We start from the raw sequence: 20514 nt of genomic DNA on the forward strand, positions 1-20514 counted from the left end.
CACATTGCATTGATGTAATGAAATTCAATCTAGTTTCAGTAATGTCAACAATGAATACAATTCAAGACGTAAACTTGTCCTGATGTCATTGCAGCCGCCTGTAATAGGAGATAATCAAACATAAATTTAACATTTTTATTTCCTATAATGTACAAATCAATTACAGTTACAACTGCTGATTGAATTTTCCTGTGGCTGATCTAGGCTTCATAACATAGTAAAAGCCAAGGCTAAGTGATGTGCCAAATCTAAAACAATAACAAATTCAACAAACATTTTACAATGATAGGCTTCGCCACCCTCCTGAATGGAAGAAAACCCCACCTGAGATAAGGTTACCGTGAACTTCTGATACAACATAATCTATGGATCAACTATTCATCTGTCTAACCAAGATCCAGAAGAGACTTTTGTTCTCTGCCGTAAACCAAAGAAACTGGATTTGTTAGGTATTGAATTCTAAAATCTTCAATAAAGACGAGTAATCATAAGGAGCTGATAATCCCAGTTTTGTTTGTGCATAGACATGAGCAGTCTGGTTCACTCAGCTGCCTCTTCACAATTCGTTTGTCGCGATTGATCATCAATTTAATATTAGGTAACTTCTGTGCAATTTGACGCCAAATTTCCTTTACTGTTCCATTTGGGTCACCAAACTCAAAGTATCGGTTCACCTGAATCGCATTGAAAATGAAAAGTAAAACTCATGATCATTCAACACAGGACTTAATGGCATGAAAAAATGAAAAGTCATGAGTCAAAAATGTTGGCCCCTAATCCTGAATCCTCACATACAATATTTGAACCCCTCAACCCATGAATAGCATATCTACATACTCCACCTAGACAACCTAGTCACCATCATCACCACAGAGTTCATCTGCTGACAAGCCTAATTAAATTCAAAGACAGGAACAGCTGCAGGTAGGAAGAGACAAGTAACAGATAACTTAAAAATCCACTCGCCAACTTAAATTCAAAGATTTAGAAGACTTAGAACATAAAAGCAAATTCTACTTCTTTCTTCACTTTGAATTAGCTGCTCAGTTTGCCGATACTTAAAACAGGTAATTGCATTTTTTTTTAAAGATACTTAAACAGGGAATTATATCAAATTACTCTTTTACACTCCAAGATATGAAGATCAAGAGATAGATCACAGATAGAAGTCTAGTATTATTTATGAGGCAACCTTATGTGGTCAATCCTGAGTTCTGAAAATGTTACTGATAAGAGCAAGCCAGATTCTCCAATACCCAGCTACTGTCCCCTTCCCCTTCACTAGACCAAAATATAACAAGATCCAAGCTCTTTAAATGTTCCTAACATGCCCGTCTTATACTTAAGAGAATACATTGACCTAAACTGGTTTGAAAGAGATTTGGCCTAGAATCTTAGATAGAAAAGAAACTGGTAAAATGACTCCTCCATCCAAACCATATAGTTAGGAACAATGTTGTGTAGGTTAAGTTGACTAATTCATATTTTAATGACGATGTTCAATTCCAACATCCATGAGATTAGAAATAAGCCACGTGTTTAAAGCTTCTGGTCAGATTTTCCGTATAACCCTTTTGGCACGATGAATCAGAAGTTTTCAAATTAATCTTAGTCTTCTTAGAACTTCATATATGTTTTTTGAGTCAGTAGAACTTCATATATTTATACCCGTGCGTGTGTGTATGTATCTGTATTTGTTGAATGCAATAGCCGTAGCAGCCATAGAGAAAACCAAAGAAAAGTAATAGCAGCCATATCAATTGGCCAACAAAATACTTAGAAGTATAGGGTTGCAAAAAGTACTTACCTCCCTCAACTCTTTCTGCAACTCTAGAATCTTTTCAGGAGTCACCGATCTCAGCTTCTTAACCAAATATCCTGGCTTTAAAGCATCTGAAGTTTCCACAAATAATGCAATTTTCTTATAGTCAATGACATCTTCAAAAGGCAACTCAATATCATCACTGACTATCACTGGCACGCACAAGCTAACTATAGAATCAAAAAGCCGGCAAGCAGATGGAGTATCGCCAGCAGGATTTAAACAAAATTTCGATGTATGCATCCCATGTGAGGCTGCACGTCGATTTTCCCTTGATTGCGTTCCATGTTTTATTGTCACTCCCTCTTCTTTCTCAAGTACTTTGAAAAGTAAATCACGAATTTTGCCTCCCTACAAATAGAGAAGCATGTAAAGATATCATAAGGCCATATAAATAACACTTTCCGTCAATCTTCTAGCAACCAAACACATATGAACAAAAAAAAGAAAGGGAAACATGTACAGGATTGTATTGTGTCAACAATCTCATCGACGAAGTATTTGAACCACTGCATATAAAAATATCAAAAAAGGAAATTTTGAATCAAAGTAGAATGCCACTTATAGGAGGCATAAATTAAACTACTTGAAGAATTGTGACTCTAAAACAGTAAAGACAGGGGCCTATAAACTTGATTGACAATCAGAGTACCTCTTTGCGATAGCGATTGCCCATGAAGAACAATAGGGTTTTCCGATTCTTGACGCCGAGATCACCAGTATAGGTATTGATTCTGTGGGCGTATGGCATAATTATATCCTTGACCAGGGAACTTTGATCAGGTCGGAGCCGCCCAAAATCCGATACGAGCAGTACAGCATTCTTGACCTTATCAATGACACGATATAGAGCGTTTGGGTCACCGGCAATTATCACGTGATCCCACCCGCCGTTTCTCTTCCAGGACTGCTGGCTCTCAAGCCACTCCACCAGCGCATCCTGCATGTCCTCGTCGCTGTAACCCTTAACCAAGCTCGACCCTTCAGCCCGACCCGTGTTTACTATCAGACTCAACGACGAAAATACGGGCACATAAAACAGGTCCGCGTCCTCTGGATCCGTGACCTTGACAACGGGAGAACCGACACGTTCGGACTCCGGTCGGAGAAGATCAGCGAAGAAGTACCACTCTCCCATGTGCTGATGCCCGGGATACCTCAGCGTTGACACATCATCGACCGGCGCGTCGAGTGACCCACGCGCCATCGCGTGGTGCTCGATGATTCCATAGGTGAACGTCTTGGGCAAATCGTACATGTAAACCTTCACTCTCGACTTCCCGGCAAAACTATCATCTACTCTCAGCGAATAATCATGACGTAGTGCTGTGTCGGAAGAGTCAGCGAAGGGGCTGAGAAAAGTGTTGAAGAAGGCGTATATTGCGATTACAAAGAGCGCAGAGCCAATTAGGGTTTGCTTCACCAGAGAGGATTTTCGCGCCATAATGGAGCAAACTAATGGATTAGCATTGTTTGATTTTCTGGTTTTAGAAGGAGAGGATAGCTTGCCCATGGCCTCCGGGGGGTTCGCACAGAGGCGCACAATTATAACGTACGCCTGTCAACCACGGTGCCAGCTAGCGTTCACTTTATTAAGGCACATGTGGGGGGTCCACTGACTCTTAATACCCTTTAAGGTATGATTTTCTATAGTTAATCACTGTTTATCTTATTGATTTCGTTGAATATTAATTTTGATTGATATCAAACCCTCGGTCCCGAGCCATTAGTTTGACTAATAAAGATGGTGTATCATCCTGTTGATCAGGTTGGAATCCCACTCTCCATTTGAAAAAGAAAAAAAAAGTTTGATTGATTTCATTGATTTTGATATGGTGGTATGGAAAAAGAAAGAGTGACTAAGGACAAAAAAATTAATTTCAAAAAAAGTTTGATTGATTTGATTAATTTTGATATGGTGGTATGGAAAAAGAAAGAGTGATTAGGGACAAAAAAATTAATTTCAAAAGTTTTTTGGTATTTTTCAACAAATTTGTACGGATTTACTATATAATTAACTTTTTTAGTACAAAAAAAATATATTTACACAAACAAACAACTAGACCAAATTAAAAGAGAATCAAAAATTTGGTCAACTACTACGATTTCATAACAATTAGTTCATAGTTAAGGGGAGAAATAAAAATAATCCATAATTAAGGGGGAAAGGATTACAAATAGTCCATAATTAAGGGGATAAAAAATTACATACAAAACACATGTGGTGTGTGAACTGGGGGATCCACTCTTACTTAATTCCCTTAAAGTGTGATTTTCTATATTTAATCACCGTTTATTTTATCATTGAAAATTATTATTTTTGATTGATGTCATTGATTTTGATATGGTGATATAGAAAGAATGATTAAAGAAAAAAAAATTGTTATTTCAAAAGTTGTTGGGTATTTTTCAATATATCGATTCTTATTGCTATTCTCACATACTCATGTAGTCGATCTCAAATTTTTGATATAAATGCTCGGTTAATACGATGATGGATTTACTAAATACTTCACTCTTTTAGTACAAAAAATATTTATTCAAACAACTACACCAAATGAAAAGAGAATCATAACATGGTCCATAATTAAGGGCGAAATTACAAATAATTCATAAAGTTAGCAGGGGGAAAACCTTACAAATAGTCCACAATTAAGGGGGTAAAACAAATTACATACAACACATTGAACAACAAATAATAATTCGTCACTTATTGATGTAATTATAAAACCAATCTTACCGTTGTACAGAAATATATTTTATGCAATAAAGCTTTGAATTGTCGTATTGGAATCCATTTTATACCTTTTTTAAGTGAGGGAATTATGCCCAAAAAATTGCATCTATTAAGAGGAGGATATGATTAGACAATGATATAGATGTCCCAAGGGTGCCGGCCCGCTGTAGCACATTTGAGGCAAAAAAAAATCTTATTTATTTTCTAAAAATTATACATGTGTAGTATTCGGTTTAACAAATTCAATGATATATTTTTTGTTGGAAAAAAAATTAAATTCATCGTGAAAAATACATAACAATTCTAAACCGTTGAATATAAACTCAAAACATTCGATGTTTCGATTGCGATGAATTTGATTTTTGTTTTTAACAAAAAAATATATCGTTAGATTCGTTAAACCGAATACTACACATGTATAATTTTTAGAAAATAAATAAAAATTTTTTTGCCTCAAATGTGCTACAGCGGGCTACAGCTGCCCCCAAAACCCTCCGAATTGTGCCAAAAAATTATTTCGTTAAGAGTATTAAATGACATGGACAATGACATAGATGTCCGAATTCAAGAATTGTCATCAGAATTGAATTACAGTCCAACATAAAGGACAAAGCCAACTTCACGAATTGCATCTCACCCTTAAATAAAGAAAAAAAAGTGCAGGACTTGTTTAAAAATATGGGTCGGCCACATAAGTATATGAGAATATCACTGATCCACCACGTATATTCGTTTTCTCTATTCATTTTTATCATGAATCAAACATTCATCTATTTCGATTAAATTCATATCAATATTTACTACTTCAAATATCATTTTTTTAGGATTTTTCGCCATCTCCTACTCTTTCTTATACAAATTCTCTCATTCATCCTCATTGTCGTGCAGCTATCTCTACGTTAAGCATGGAAAAAAGTATCAAGGAAATAGATACGCTTCATAAAAAGTTATTATTTGGCCAAATGCATAACTATATATGATAGATAACATGCATATCATCAGTAATGAATAGGGTTAGAAGGCTATATATCATCTTAAGGATACCAAATGCAAAGAGTTTTAAGGGAAAAAAGGGAACTTGCCTCTGATATTAATGGCTTGGCATGCTCTTCCCACTCAGTATCCCATCTTGAAGAAACCATTTCTAGTGCACCATTTCTCAGCAACTTCAACGAATCGCATTCATAACTGGACTCTTCAGAATTGGGTTTTTTTTATTTTTTATTTTTCCTTCAGCACCTCACTGGACTGTATCAATTGTTTTGTTTGTTTCGTTTGTTGACATAGCGGGCCTGGGAGTTGAGGGCCATGAGGCCCGTTAGTAACTGAAGATAGGGATAATGGGCCTATTTACGTAACCAGGCTTTCCAGAATGTTCTGCGGAGTTGCGAAGGGGGGACATGTGACATTGGCCCTCCTCGCTCGATCGTTCGCTCTCCCCCATGTATCCCAAATAGTTGTATGCATCGCGAGCATGTCGCGCGATACTGCTCTGTTTTCGCGCGGCTTTACCCCCGAAGTCCTTTTCCGTCTGTTCCTATTCCACCATTTCTCTCCTCCTAATCTTTCTTTCGGTTTCTCGGAAACTCTCTCTTGCTCGCTAAGTCCATACCTTCAATCTATCTCTCTTGCAGGTGATTATGGATAGGTCCAACTCCTCAAATTATTTGGGGATCTTCGATTATGTCGATGAATCTCTTGAATTTACATCCAAAGGTCAGTAGTACTTGTTGCTTCTTGTTGATTGATGATTTTCTTAGTTTTTGTTTCTTGATTTAAGTCTGAGTTTGTATATGCTGTTTTGGTTCTTAAGAGAAGTAAATAAATTTTCATTCAAGCTCTTTATGAAAGTCAAAATCAGATGCCTTAATCATATATAAGACTAGTTCTTCAATCGATGATTATATTTTGCCCGGTTTTGAAACCAATAAATGATGCACTGTATGTGTATATGTATGTGAACCTAGATTAAATTGTTAGTGATTTTTAGGACTGGAAGAGACATACTGGTGCTCTGATTCCAATATCTTGGAACTTGCAGAGTGGTGTATGTATTTGGGAGGAAATTATTGACAGCTCAAGGGAAAGCTGCGAACTAATCCAGCCTTTATCGAGTTGCTCAGCATTGATCTTATTTGGTTTGATTCAGGTTCTGGTTTTACTTGATCTTGAATCAGGCACAAATAAAGGAATGGCTTCAATTATTTACGTAAGCTTTAAATGCAAATGCCTGATATTGAGCTCAATAGCCAAATTTTTTATTTATATACATAGAAAGGGTCTATGACTAAATTCTAGATATGCATAAAATAGAAAAGTTTTAGCAGTTGATGATTGTTCGAACTATTAAGCATTAATTCAACTATAACATCAACCTTTTCTAGTAATATATGTTATACTTGTTCTGTTTCTGTATTTTCTCCAGAAGCTTTTGTATTGATATGCCCATACACTTTGATTTTACTTTTAGTGGCAGATGGGGCAATGGTTCCGGTTAGTCAGGATCAATGGACCAAATTAGGATCATTCCAGCTGCTTCAACAGCCTGGTGTCGGCAATGGAGTAGAACAATGGATAGAATTAGAACCACAGCATCTGGTTGGTGAACCTGGACCATCTCAATATTCTATGATTCCCTATAATGGTGGAAAAGTTAATGGAACGGCAGATCAAGATGAAAAGAAAAAAATGAAGGACAGGAATTACAGAGAACGATGTAAGGTAAGGATCCATCATTTTCTTGTTTATGGGCTTACAGTATGGGGTTCAGGGTATAGCATAGTAAGCATTTCCCTCATTGATATGTCGTAATCTTCATCTATTATATTCTATAGTCTTTGATCCCTACCTTGCTGAAAAGAAAGATTCAAGCTCTATATTTTGCATGCAGGAAGAGAAAAGGCAGATGGAAATTGACCTGCGCAGGCTTGCTGGTGAGAATTCACATTTGAAAAGTGTGAATAAGGAGATGAAGAAGGAGAAAGACTCCATGAATCAAAATTTGCAATCTGCAGGAGCTGAGATAAATAAACTCAAAAGTGAATTTTGTAAGTTGAAAGGATATATTGGTCACCAACATATTCTGGTGGAGGCATTTTCGCAGAAAATAGTAAGGTTTCCTTTCTCTTAATCTGGATAGTCTTTTGCCGAATATTATTTTAAATGGAGCAAGCTTAATTGGTAATTATTGTGAAAATCGTTTCATTCAATAATATGTATACAGCTCTTATCGATTATTTTAGCATATAGCAGCAACCAGATTTACTGAAAGAAAATCAAATTAGATGAAGTCAAACTATTAAGAAGTGCAGATCATACTATTCATGCTTATTAGGAAGTTCAGGATCTACTAACAAAATTTAAGTGAAATCAAATTCTACGTTCAACTGATACCTGTCAATGGAGGATAGGTTGTGAAATTTGTAAACAGTCAACTGCTCAGCAGAATGGATAGGAAAAGTATGAGTTGCAAATTTTGATGCTTAGAGTTGCTTTCAGCCATAGTTAGCTAAAATCATGATTTAATAGTTCTAAAATTGTGACTCAATATTTTGAACTTTTGGATTGAAATGATTTAAGTATTCATAGATGGCACCTACATTTTCTAGCAATGGAATGCTTTTTGGCACTACTTGAATACTTTATAAACCGTTGAAAAGAAATTGCAAAACTAAGGGTCTCAGTTATGGCTGTTCCAGCGACATTGTGATGCAGCCAATGAGTTTGCGTGTATAGGTTGGCGAAGCAATTCTTTTCTTTTGGGGTATGATTTTTGCATTGAATGTATTTGGTGAAGGAGATACTCTGACATGTTCCTATCATTACCATTCATGCTGATCAAAAAAGGTCGAGTTTAAGATCTATGTATTATCCTTTTGAAGTCGTCCTAACTTTACAAAAAATTGTTAATATAGTTATTATGTTTACCACACATGATAACAAGGATGATCTGCTCTATGCCTGACTGTTTTTGTATTCACTTGCAGTTCAGTTCCAACCATGTACATGAGCAGATTAAAATGCTCAGAGATGAAATTGCTAGATTGAGTGCAAATGTCTCGAGCAACAAGCAAATGTTGGAGAAGAAGGAACTTCTAGATAAGATTTTGCACTTGCAGTATCAGAACAAGGTCCTGAAAGTGCAAGTCCAAGCTTTATGCGAGAAGATAAGCAATGAGAAGAACAGTGAAGGAGCATGATCGATAAGGTATTGTTACATGTTGTGGCTATAAACAGTTAGTGGGGGCTCCGTATAAAAAACAGAAAAAGGGGTGTATTTGTAAGTTCTTGGTACAGTATGACCTTTTTAGTATCTTCTTTGTTTGGTGTGGATTATTTTGTCAACTCAGTTATACTTTGCTCCTATTATATGATGGTTTCATTAGATAAAGATCTGTGCGCAGAAATAAGAATGACTCCCTTTTTCGCATGTTTCGTTGATGGTCTCTGTACTTGTTTTGTTCGTATGCACATTTCTTTTTTGTTGCATTTGTGAAACAAAGAAAAACATAATAGAGTATCGTATTAGATTGGAGCCTTTTTAAACACCAGTCTAGGGATTAGCACAAAACTCAATGTTTGTTGTCGATGAAGGAGTGGAGGGACTTGAGACAAATCCATTCGTAAAACTATCCATTACTTATCAAGTTCTTGCAGGATGTGAATGAAGTGATCAAGTTTTGTAGGGATAAAAACTCCCATTCCCTCTATGATACATGGGTTTTATTCTTGCATTTTATTTTTCTTCAATGCCGTTAATTTAGATTGTAATTGAGTTCATAACGAGTTCTTAATATCCATGATAAGGCTGAAAATGAATATGGAGGTCTATCTTTGGAACTGAGATACTTGCTTTGTTATCAATTTTTTCATTATTCCCTTTTGATGACAGTGGAGTTGCAGTATCTGTTGTTATTCACAAAAACAAAAAAAATAGTTGTTTAAGATGGTTTAAGGTAGGGCCGTGCCCCTACCTTCTTGAAAACCTTGGCTGATAAGGAGAGTCACTATCACCCTTATCTACTGCACTTCACACCTACATCGGTTTATCTACTGCACTTCACACCCACATCTAACCGATGTGGGATAGGCGTAACATTCCTCCTTTCTTACAAGGCCAACACATTCCTCCTTTCTTACAAGGCCAACGTCCACGTTCACGTTGGCCCGCTCTGGGGCACCAGGCCGTGCCTGGATCACAGGTCGCCCCTTCCATAGACACAACCCCGCCCAGGCCCTTTTGGGACGGAGGCGCTACACACAGGCCCACACACGCCCAGACTAGAGGCTTCGATACCAATTGATAAGGAACTACTTCACTCACCAACCAAGGCCCAACCGACTACCCACCGTGTGGGCCTGTTGTAACCAAGGCCCAGTCAGGCCCGGGCCCGTGGTCCTACCTTCCTGAAAACCTTGGCTGATAAGGAGAGGCACTGCCACCCTTATCTACTGCACTTCACACTTACATCGGTTTATCTACTGCACTTCACACCCACATCTAACCGATGTGGGATAGGCGTAACATTCCTCCATTCTTACAAGGCCAACGTCCACGTTCACGTTGGCCCACTCTGTGGCACCATGCCGTACCCGGATCACAGGTCGCCCCTTCCATAGACGTAGCCCCGCCCAGGCCCTCTTGGGACGGAGGCGCTACACACAGGCCCACACGTGCCCAGACGGGAGGCTTCGATACCTATTGATAAGGAACTACTTCACTCACCAACCAAGGCCCAACCGACTACCCACAGTGTGGGCTGGCTGTAACCAAGGCCCAGTCAGGCCCGGGCCAGTGGCCCTACCTTCCTGAAAAAACTTCACACCTACATCGGTTTATCTACTGCACTTCACACCCACATCTAACCGATGTGGGATAGGCGTAACATTCCTCCGTTCTTACAAGGCCAACGTCCACGTTCACGTTGGCCCACTCTGTGGCACCAGGCCGTGCCCGGATCACAGGTCGCCCCTTCCATAGACGTAGCCCCGCCCAGGCCCTCTTGGGACGGAGGCGCTACACACAGGCCCACACGTGCCCAGACGGGAGGCTTCGATACCAATTGATAAGGAACTACTTCACTCACCAACCAAAGCCCAACCGACTACCCACAGTGTGGGCTGGCTGTAACCAAGGCCCAGTTAGGCCCGGGCCAGTGGCCCTACCTTCCTGAAAAGGTTGGCTGATAAGGAGAGGCACTGCCACCCTTATCTACTGCACTTCACATCCACATCTAACCGATGTGGGATAGGCGTAACATTCCCCCGTTCTTACAAGGCCAACGTCTACGTTGGCCCACTCTGCGGCACCAGGCCGTGCCCGGATCACAGGTCACCCCTTCCATAGACGCAGCCCCACCCAGGCCCTCTTGGGACGGAGGCGCTACACACAGGCCCACACGCGCCCAGACGGGAGGCTTCGTACCAATTGATAAGGAACTACTTCACTCACCAACCAAGGCCCAACCGACTACCCATAGTGTGGGCTGGTTGTAACCAAGGCCCAGTCAGGCCCGGGCCAGTGGCCCTACCTTCCTGAAAAGGTTGGTTGATAAGGAGAGGCATTGCCACCCTTATCTACTGCACTTCACACCCACATCTAACCGATGTGGGATAGGCGTAACATTCCCCCGTTCTTACAAGGCCAACGTCTACGTTGGCCCACTCTGCGGCACCAGGCCGTGCCCGGATCACAGGTCACCCCTTCCATAGACGCAGCCCCACCCAGGCCCTCTTGGGACGGAGGCGCTACACACAGGCCCACACGCGCCCAGACGGGAGGCTTCGTACCAATTGATAAGGAACTACTTCACTCACCAACCAAGGCCCAACCGACTACCCACAGTGTGGGCTGGTTGTAACCAAGGCCCAGTCAGGCCCGGGCCAGTGGCCCTACCTTCCTGAAAAGGTTGGCTGATAAGGAGAGGCACTGCCACCCTTATCTACTGCACTTCACACCCACATCTAACCGATGTGGGATAGGCGTAACATTCCCTCGTTCTTACAAGGCCAACGTCTACGTTGGCCCACTCTACGGCACCAGGCCGTGCCCGGATCACAGGTCACCCCTTCCATAGACGCAGCCCCACCCAGGCCCTCTTGGGACGGAGGCGCTACACACAGGCCCACACGCGCCCAGACGGGAGGCTTCGTACCAATTGATAAGGAACATACTTCACTCACCAACCAAGGCCCAACCGACTACCCACCATGTGGGCCGACTGTAACCAAGGCTCAGTCAGGCCTTGGCCCGTGGCCCTACCTTCCTGAAAACCTTGGCTGATAAGGAGAGGCACTGCCACCCTTATCTACTACACTTCACACCCACATCTAACCGATGTGGGATAGGCGTAACAGTTTACCATTGGGGTGGCGTTCTGGTGGATTGTAATTTCGGTGGATTCCCTCATCATCAAAAGAAAAGAAAAAGACAAAAAAAGAAAAGAAAAAGGCATTTGTTGCTATTAAAGTTGGTATCCTTATCGTTGTCCTTAATATTTTATTTTAGTAAAAGTTTTCATAATTGAATACCCTGTAGAGAACGAAAATTTGATCGCAGGTTTTGCCCTAATCTTAAACTACATCCATTTGGATCAAATCAATACTTTTTTTGAGGGAGGATTGCATTAGCAAACTTAGTAAGATTTATCTTAAGTAGATGTTGCATAAGGTTCTAATTTGATAAAGATTAGATTTCACACTCCCTGTTCCTTTGAGAATCTATTCATATCATTTGCTATATATGAAGCAAATAAGCCAAATACTTTGGCTGAAATCAAGCATGCTTTTAGCCTTCATGCATCTGTGTTTGTACGCAAAGGCATGTATGGTTTGCAAATGATTGGGTGGTCTCCTCCTCCTCAAGGATGGGTGACCCTCAATACCGATGGGTGTAGTAAAGGTGAGCATGGTGCAGCTGGTGCTGGAGGTTTGCTAAGAGACTGTCGCGATGTATGGTTAAAAGGTTTTTTTGCTAATATTGGCAGTTGTGGCTCGATAGAGGCTGAACTTTGGGCAGTGATTCATTGCTTCATATAGCTTGGGAAGAGGGCTTTCGCCAAGTTATTTTGGAGACAGATTCCTCTATGGTTGTGGATTGACTAAATAAGCAGAGTGTTCCAAAGCTCTCTCTTTCCAATTTGATTAGTGTGTGCCAGAAGCTTGTTAATAAAGCTTGGGAGGTGAAAGTAATTCATGTGTATAGAGAAAGGAATCGGGTTGCTGATTTCCTTGCATCTGAGTCTCTCAACCATGGTAATAGGCTAGCGATTCTTCAGCATCCTATTGTTGGCATTCAAGGTCTGCTTTGGGAGGATTTTATTGGAGTTGCTTGGCCTAGGCGGGTCTTACAAGTAGAGGTTTAATCCTTTGGTTTGTCTGTGGGTATTCCCCCTCCCTAGTATAAAAAAAAAAGAAGAAGCCAAATACTAAAGAAATTAAAGATTTTTTGGGGTACATAAGCCCACATGGGACAATATTCACACCTCAATTCCTTATAAATATAACCAAAAACGAACTCTTGATGGGATTTGAACTGAAGACCTCAAGGATATATCTTGGGCTGGGTAGCTTAGTAACACTTCCAGGGACGGATTGGCGTACCACTTCATCTCCTCCTCTCTTTCGTTGGTGTAACTGTGCAAGTGTGGAACTGTGTCCATGTTGCTCCTTAAGTTTGTCTCAAGACTTTCAACTCTCGATAAACCCAAATATCTAATCAACTAATCTCAATAACTTGTGATGTCAATTAAATAGGTGTAATATTGTAAATAATCCTAAAAAAAATTTCAAGGGTTGTTGCCCCAGAACCCCTATCAACTTTTAGAAGTCCCCAAATATCAAATCCTGACTCCGCATCTAGACACTTCAAAACATTTATATCTCTAACACGCATGTCCAGTTTCAAAAAAAAAGATATATGTCTCTGATATATCTTTTTGATCCACGGATAAATTGATATTTATCTTTTTAGTTGTATCTAACAGATAAATTGAGATTTATTTGTCTTCAATTTATAATCCATCGACCATGAGTCTTGTTTCAAAGCTATTCGTTCCGAGTACATTTTTTTGAGATAAAAAGTCTTCTTAAATTTCTTTTTAAAGAAGTCCCCAGAGAAACACATGAGCCAAGGACAATTGAGGGATTCAAACAAATTCTTGTCCTTTGTGGAATGTCACTTGAAACCAGGTGGACCTAATAGGTCCAAAAAAGTGGTTCGACCCAATATAACAGAAAATTATTTTGAGGGACCTCATGACAAAATTTTCAAACATTCCATGGTTAGGGCAAATGCAATGGGAATTAATTTGCTGGGCCAACATTTTTGTTGGCCCGGTCCCACCTCTATTACACAAAAAGTCAAGTCAAACACGAATTCTAATACAGCTACATCAGCAAAACACAAATTTCTATGCACTTTTTCTTCCCACACACTTTCTCTTTCCACCCAACCCAACAACATTCCATTCCTCCATATTATCCACAACAAAACTACATCAAAACATCAAATATCAATACATCCACATCAGCAAAACACTTATCCCAATACAGCCACATAAGCAAAATACATTTTACAATACAGCCACATCAGCAAAAGACAATATCTTTGTTGGTCCAATACCACTTCACCATTGCATTTGCCCTTAGCACTACCTACCAACGGATTAATATAACAATTGACCATCAAAAAATAGGCAGTGTTCTAATTTGGTCACAAAATATTTAATTGTTTCAAATTATTCATCGAAAGTTTAATTTGTTCTAATTAAGCAACCAGGGCAGAATTGGATAATTTCGATCAATCAACTTACTGAAATGACAGATTGACCGTAGTTAAAGATTACACATGTGGCTAATGGCGTTCACACATGCCTAACGTTGCTCATAATCTAAAATATCTAAAAAACAATTTCACCCAAATGCAAACACAAGCCACATGAAACTCTCCAAGTTCATGCAAACGAACCCTACTTCCTCTCTCAATCTGCTATCCGACTCCATCACCGCTAGAAACACCATCTCCGATATTGTATCATCTCGATCTGACTTTGACTGTGCCTAAAACATCGGGTTGGTATGGCTAAATTGGAATACTGTCAATCTTTCAATGCCAATAATTGTACTAACCAACCTACCAACTGACCACGCCGACCAAATAAATTATGTAGCCATCAAAATATCTGTCATTGTCATGTTGTATTTGACAAGACTTTTGTGCATCAAGTGGGTACTATGTGGGACTAAGGAAACGTTATATTTATAAATATTATTTAATATAATAATTTATATTTGATATGACTATAATCTTATAGAATTAGTTATATTTACCAAGTTATCATTAACAAAAATATATAAACAGTTAAAAAAAAATAATTGGAGATGTTGTTCCCAAACTCCTGATGTCCCCTTGTTCTAAATCCTATCTACGTCCTTGATGTGGGAGGCCTAGATTTGATTCATGAGCGTGGTAGCGTAAACGCATAACATCAACATATTTTATTTTAATGTTAAAAACCTAACCAAATTTAAAAGCTATAGATATATTAGTATGTAGGATTGTAACATAAAATTATTTATAGGACCACTTATAAAGATAAGTTGTACTTTCTAAATAAGAAAACTCTAATTTTCTACTTTCAAATAAAAGGCAAGTAATCTATTATGGTTGTGAATAAAGTATTTAATTAGTTTTGTTTTCTATTAAACGAATAACTAAGTCGTTTTCTCAAAATTGTCACCTAAGGTTGAAAAATTATTTATTTTATTCCTCTGTCCTTTTCTGCCTCTCTCCATTCTTATTCTCGTGGGGGTTTTCGTTTACCCAATTTGGCACAAGCATCCTCTTGATTTGATAGCCTACAACTTTGACTAAAAACAAAAAAAAAAAAAAAAATCTTTACATCACAGCTTTCCAACAAACTGATTGTGCCAATTAATCCGTTGGAATTTACCAAAGATGTCTCAAACTGAATTTGCTTTTCCTTATCAATATATCTCAATATTCATTGCACACAAACACAAATTATACAAAGACCATATTCATGCAAACTTAAGGTTTTGAATACAGGAGGAGAAGGAGATGGAGAGCCTTGAACTCGAAATCTCGATTAAATACCACACACATGAATATTATCTAAGATATTCGTGGTTCTCATGCAAGCTTAAGGTTGTTGAGGAAGAACAACCATTATTCCATAAAATACTATAATAAGTACTTACAAAACCCTCTTTGGCTGACACATTACATCTTCAACTGACCTGCAAAAACTGCCTCCGGAATCTCTTCACTGATGACAAGACAAGACCAAAAAAGTAGCATAAATAATTATTTAAAGGTACGAAAATCAACGAATAATTATATACATGAACAGGAAACACGTACGAGGAATTTGTTTCTAACGCATCGAGTGCAGTGGCCAGCCACTCATCGAAGGCCCTCATCACCTCTTTCTTCACTCTCTCCCGGTCCATCTCCTTCTCTCGATACTCTGCCTCCATCTCCTTCTCTCGATTCTCTGCCTCCGAACGCATGCTTGCTCTCAGCTCTGCCGCCCCACGTTTCAGGCGTTTCAGAACAATCCATCTTTTCTGTTTCGTACACAAATCAAATCAAATCAGGACAAAGATTGCGACTGCTTCGCCATTTATGTAAAGCATACAGAAATTAAGGTAATTACCTTAAGAATCTTCCTCTTCGACGAGCCTCGTTGAGGCTTCCTCTCCGCCATTTCCGCCTCCAATAGGGTCAGACTGGCCATGATTTCCTGTTTATGCAGGGGAAAAAAATCCCCAAATCGATCAATGAGATTTCAATTCGATACAAAACAAACTTAATTTGAACATCAGAATACATACTTCATGAGTGAGACTCACGGAAGAGGCTCTGCGAGCACTATTTTCAGCCATCTCCAGCCCCCGGCGCTTCAGACTCGCTCTCCTTATGCTCTGTTTTGTACAATAAGAAGTAAATCATCAAGCGACTTTTGTGCTCCAAAAACAGAGCACTGTGTCATGTATTTAAACATTAAATCAAACATTTAGAGTGCAAAACCGAAAACAACAACAACAAGAGAGTAGTGGAGGAGTTAGATTTGAAGATTGAAGATCTACCTCGAGAGTCCTCTTACGCGAAGATGACCTGAGAGGCTGCTTCTTAGCACGATCGATTCTGGAAACCTTGTCCTTCTTTAGTGCCATGATGGAGGGTTGTGCTCTTACTTCCCTCCTCATTGTCCCAAATTTCAGCAATCAAAAGTACACAATCAAATACAGTAATTGTTATTTTTGAATAAAAAAAAGGAAGCCAATCTATCGATAGATTTTCCAAATCGAAAGGAAGAATACCTCTTTTCTCGATCAATACAAATTCAGGCAAGAAAGACAGATCGTGAGAGTGGATGTGACGAGAAGTGAAAGGTAAGTGGGGCAGTGAACTGGAGCCCCATTATATAGAGGAAAAGAGGAGGGGTTGTAAATATTTTTGCAGGTGCGAAGGTGCATGAATCAGACATTGAGGTCAAAACTTCTGAAACCATGGTGAATGGCTTGGCTTCCTCATGCTGTTTGTGATGGCTTTCTGTGGAGAGAGACTGAGAGAGATAAAAAAAGTTAACTGTTTGGTTCATTGGTATTGCAATAGAAGTGGGGATCTCATTGCTCGTAGTCACATCATGGTAAAAGAATTATCAAGTAATGCAACTAAAATATTTGGTTAATAAAATTAAACGGGAATGTAATGTCACTTGATTTCCCAGAAGTACCCTCAAGAATATATCAGATCACTGTGCATATGTAATACGACAATGTTAGAGACCATCCAAATTTGATCCCCAAAAGTTCTCAAATTTATGTGGTATTAAAACAACCACTGATTAAAAACACATATGTAGAGTCCACTTCACATCCAACACTCCACATTAGATGGGGTCTTTTTGGGATCACTTTTTGGGGGTATCAAACATTATCCTATGTAATATTACATATGCGGATATATATGATGGATTCATCCTTTGAATTTCCGTTTGGGAGGTGACTTGACTTCAAGATTGGAAATCCTTTGACATGTTTTGAAGTTTCAAGCTTCAAATTCAAGTATCAATATGCAAAATTTCGAAGGATCTATATCTTCTTCCAGATTTGTTTGGAGGATTGCTCAAATTTTCAAATTGTTTTTTGCTCAAGTTGTTTTTGTGTTAATTTGTTTAGTCTAATCGGATTATCCCGATGTAGGTTGTAGTTCGGTGTTTTTTCAATATAGTCTAGTGTTGGCCAAGAATGTCTAGAGTTTGTCATTTTCTTTTGATGTAATTCTCATATTGTGGGGATGTAATCCATTTTTATGGTGGCTCGAATGCCTTCGGGATACAAATTCTCTTACCTAATTTATTGGGTAAATAAATACAATTCGATCTGTGTGACCTTTATAAAAAAAAATCTCTAATATTATTTATCCAAAACCATTTTAGACTTTATAAGGATATATATATACACACACGTATATTTGCATATATATGTACATATAAAATTTAAAAATTGTGTAATTCATAACTGATTAAGATAAGAACTGTTCGCTAAGTCTTTGCGCTTATATATATGAGTAATTCTCTTAATGAGGTTTTAAAATGAGTTCCTGATTTTTATGGTTCAAATTTTTTTTAAAAATTTGGAAAAAGTTGTGTATTTTCATCTATCTTACAAATCCAACAATATATTTTTTATTAGAAATAAAATGAAATTCACCATGAAAAGTGCATGATAATTCTGCATTGTTGGATATAAAACAAAAAACATTTCATATGCATTTCAGTTTGTATTTAATTTTTGTTTAGAACAAAAAAGAAACATTTTTGGGTTCGTTAGATACAAATATATATTTTTTAAAAATATTTTGAACCCTCAAAGTGAATCTTAAAAGTCATGACCTCATTTTAGGAAAAATATAATCGCGATATGATTATTGCCATATATATGTATGTATGTATGTATGTATGGCAATAAGTTCATCCGAAAAAACAGGGAAAAAATCTATTAAACGATGAGAGAGATCAGAGATGGGATCGTCACTCACAGGGATATTTGCGTCCACTAAGCCATTAATTTCTATAGTAATAATAGGAGAAGCGATAATCATATCGCCATTATACTTTTGTATGGAAGTGATGTCAAATGTCATATTGTAAAAGGAATCTAATCACCATAATTACCATTGCAAGGCAAGATTATATTAACCAAACGGGATCGCGCGAGAACGGTCGTGCCACAACTACAACTGGCGCCCATCGCACGAAAGTGATTCGAGTTCGCGCGACAACAGACGTACAACCACTACACTTACAAAAGGTCGGAACGCGGAATCCGCCCTAGTCAACAAATAAAGGCCGATTGGTATCGCGCGAGAACAGACGTGCAACCATTCTAACTGGCGACCATCGCGAGAGCGATTCGAGTTCGCGCGATTTAAAGAACAAAAGAAAAAAAAGCCTACCACTTTTGGACTTTCGAGAGAGAGAGAGCCTGTCTTTAGCATTATTTACTATTATCATTACGAATCATTCAAATTAAAAGAAGCATCTCTTTACTTTCTCTGCACAACAATACAAACCAACCTATCCCCATCGGATATATGGATGCTCTCGCTTGCCTCAGAATCTAATCCCTGATGTATCTTGAATTGGCCGTTAAGGCATCAATCTTCCTGTTGCATATTAAAGGACAGCAATAGTAGATTATTTCCCAATACACTTGTATCACACACATAATTCCAAATGCACTTTCACAAATTGAAGTTGACTATACACATACCACACACGAATCTCAAATCTATACAAGCCCTTAACGAACATGTGGTAATGAAATTAACATATGGAAAAAATTAACATATGGATTAACATGTGTTAATCCACAATGGTATAATGAAAGTCACAAGACATGTGGGTGTATTTATTGTGTTGGTCTTCCTTGAATCCTCAAATTAGAAGAGACTTGCTCCACGCTATATTACATCCCGTAGGATTGGGTTAGATCCACGAAAAAACAATAATTTTTTTTAAGAGTTCTAAAAATCATAAATATGTAATATTTGGTATGACGAATCCAATAACTGAAAAAGAAAATTCATAAGTATGTAGTATTTGGCATGACGAATCCAATAATTGAAAAAAATCATAAATGCGTTGTATTCGAATCCAATAATATTTCTTTGTTTGAAAAAAAAAAATCAAATTTATCGCAATTGAAAATTGAATATTTTGAGTTTATATCTGACAATCTAGAATTGCCATGCCTTTTTTCATGTTAAATTTTATTTTTGTTTCAACAAAAAATAAATATATATCATTATATTTGTCATTCTAAATACTACACATTTATGAGTTATTCACATTTTTTTCCTCCAAAAAAATAAAATTCCGTAGCCAGCGACAAGAGAAACGATAAAGTAGCACAAGTTCTTTAGAAACAGAAATACTTGACTTACATACACAATCAAACTCATATAAATGATTAGTGTAAATCAAGAAATACGCAAACAGAAAAGTCAGGAGAAACATACCCAGTAAGAATCCCAGAAAGCGTAAAATCAAGCAACAGATGGGTTATTGACGTCTCTTGGCTCTGCTCTCACCTCCGCCATCTCATCTTGAATCCGCTTCAAAGTCTCCCTTTTAATTTTACCATAAACACAAAATCAAACATGTAGATGCCAAACCGCAAACAAAAAACAACAGAGTAGACGAGGAATTAGATTTGAATATTGAAGATCTACCTGGAGACTCCTCTTACGAAAGTTGGACAAACATCAGGCAACAAGGAAAAAGGGATACGAGCCGCCGACCACTCTGAGTTGGAGACATCTCTTTAATCTCACATTTCTCTATATATAGTGTCAATCGGCATGGAGAGATTATTTTGTGATTGAACTTACACGTGGCAATGTTGATGTATTAGTGTGCTATCC

At 38.4% G+C, this 20514-nt stretch overlaps 3 protein-coding genes and 1 long non-coding RNA gene across 7 annotated transcripts; 1 reads left to right on the forward strand and 3 right to left on the reverse strand.

Moving 5' to 3' along the window:
• Positions 1 to 15: 15 nt before the first annotated feature.
• Positions 16 to 3395, reverse strand: LOC120006174 (probable arabinosyltransferase ARAD1). Its single transcript, XM_038856106.1, has 3 exons — positions 2475 to 3395; positions 1808 to 2173; positions 16 to 674 (listed from the first exon to the last, which is right to left on the reverse strand). Exons 1-3 carry the CDS (start codon positions 3333 to 3335, stop codon positions 486 to 488), a joined length of 1416 nt encoding a protein of 471 aa, XP_038712034.1. The 5' UTR covers positions 3336 to 3395; the 3' UTR covers positions 16 to 485.
• Positions 3396 to 5944: 2549 nt separating this feature from the next.
• On the forward strand, positions 5945 to 8988 carry LOC120004829. Of its 4 annotated transcripts, none has more exons than XM_038854142.1 (5): positions 5945 to 6088; positions 6194 to 6275; positions 7030 to 7280; positions 7450 to 7668; positions 8546 to 8988. In XM_038854142.1, the coding sequence occupies exons 2-5, from the start codon at positions 6200 to 6202 to the stop codon at positions 8756 to 8758; spliced, it is 759 nt and encodes a 252-aa protein (XP_038710070.1). In that variant the 5' UTR covers positions 5945 to 6088; positions 6194 to 6199; the 3' UTR covers positions 8759 to 8988. The 4 variants fall into 4 exon arrangements, with proteins under 4 accessions (XP_038710070.1, XP_038710072.1, XP_038710071.1 ...); XM_038854144.1 differs by having other exon boundaries at positions 7036 to 7280; XM_038854145.1 differs by adding an exon at positions 6550 to 6768 and having other exon boundaries at positions 5962 to 6275.
• Positions 8989 to 15640: 6652 nt separating this feature from the next.
• On the reverse strand, positions 15641 to 17045 carry LOC120006389. The gene is made up of 6 exons (XM_038856411.1): positions 16905 to 17045; positions 16671 to 16782; positions 16416 to 16505; positions 16238 to 16324; positions 15943 to 16148; positions 15641 to 15847 (listed from the first exon to the last, which is right to left on the reverse strand). Exons 2-6 carry the CDS (start codon positions 16755 to 16757, stop codon positions 15802 to 15804), a joined length of 516 nt encoding a protein of 171 aa, XP_038712339.1. The 5' UTR covers positions 16758 to 16782; positions 16905 to 17045; the 3' UTR covers positions 15641 to 15801.
• Positions 17046 to 19055: 2010 nt separating this feature from the next.
• LOC120006414 lies at positions 19056 to 20431 on the reverse strand. Its single transcript, XR_005469982.1, has 3 exons — positions 20323 to 20431; positions 20110 to 20218; positions 19056 to 19254 (listed from the first exon to the last, which is right to left on the reverse strand). It is a non-coding gene; the product is annotated as an uncharacterized LOC120006414 (long non-coding RNA).
• Positions 20432 to 20514: the final 83 nt, after the last annotated feature.

Source organism: Tripterygium wilfordii, chromosome 9, assembly GCF_013401445.1.
Source record: "Tripterygium wilfordii isolate XIE 37 chromosome 9, ASM1340144v1, whole genome shotgun sequence".
NCBI classification, from domain to species: Eukaryota; Viridiplantae; Streptophyta; class Magnoliopsida; order Celastrales; family Celastraceae; genus Tripterygium; species Tripterygium wilfordii.

What these genes read in the sequence shown, in the direction of transcription:
- LOC120006174 (XM_038856106.1), bottom strand. Translation starts at nt 3,335, where the DNA reads ATGGGCAAGCTATCCTCTCCTTCTAAAACCAGAAAATCAAACAATGCT. An exon ending in GCAATCGCTATCGCAAAGAG is followed by an intron (nt 2,174 to 2,474) that starts GTACTCTGATTG and finishes CTCTATTTGTAG; the next exon opens with GGAGGCAAAATTCGTGATTT. An exon ending in TGCAGAAAGAGTTGAGGGAG is followed by an intron (nt 675 to 1,807) that starts GTAAGTACTTTT and finishes AATGCGATTCAG; the next exon opens with GTGAACCGATACTTTGAGTT.
- LOC120004829 (XM_038854142.1), top strand. Translation starts at nt 6,200, where the DNA reads ATGGATAGGTCCAACTCCTCAAATTATTTGGGGATCTTCGATTATGTC. An exon ending in TCTTGAATTTACATCCAAAG is followed by an intron (nt 6,276 to 7,029) that starts GTCAGTAGTACT and finishes TTTTACTTTTAG; the next exon opens with TGGCAGATGGGGCAATGGTT. An exon ending in AGGCATTTTCGCAGAAAATA is followed by an intron (nt 7,669 to 8,545) that starts GTAAGGTTTCCT and finishes ATTCACTTGCAG; the next exon opens with TTCAGTTCCAACCATGTACA.
- LOC120006389 (XM_038856411.1), bottom strand. Translation starts at nt 16,757, where the DNA reads ATGGCACTAAAGAAGGACAAGGTTTCCAGAATCGATCGTGCTAAGAAG. An exon ending in CGAAGAGGAAGATTCTTAAG is followed by an intron (nt 16,149 to 16,237) that starts GTAATTACCTTA and finishes TGTACGAAACAG; the next exon opens with AAAAGATGGATTGTTCTGAA. An exon ending in GCGTTAGAAACAAATTCCTC is followed by an intron (nt 15,848 to 15,942) that starts GTACGTGTTTCC and finishes TCTTGTCATCAG; the next exon opens with TGAAGAGATTCCGGAGGCAG.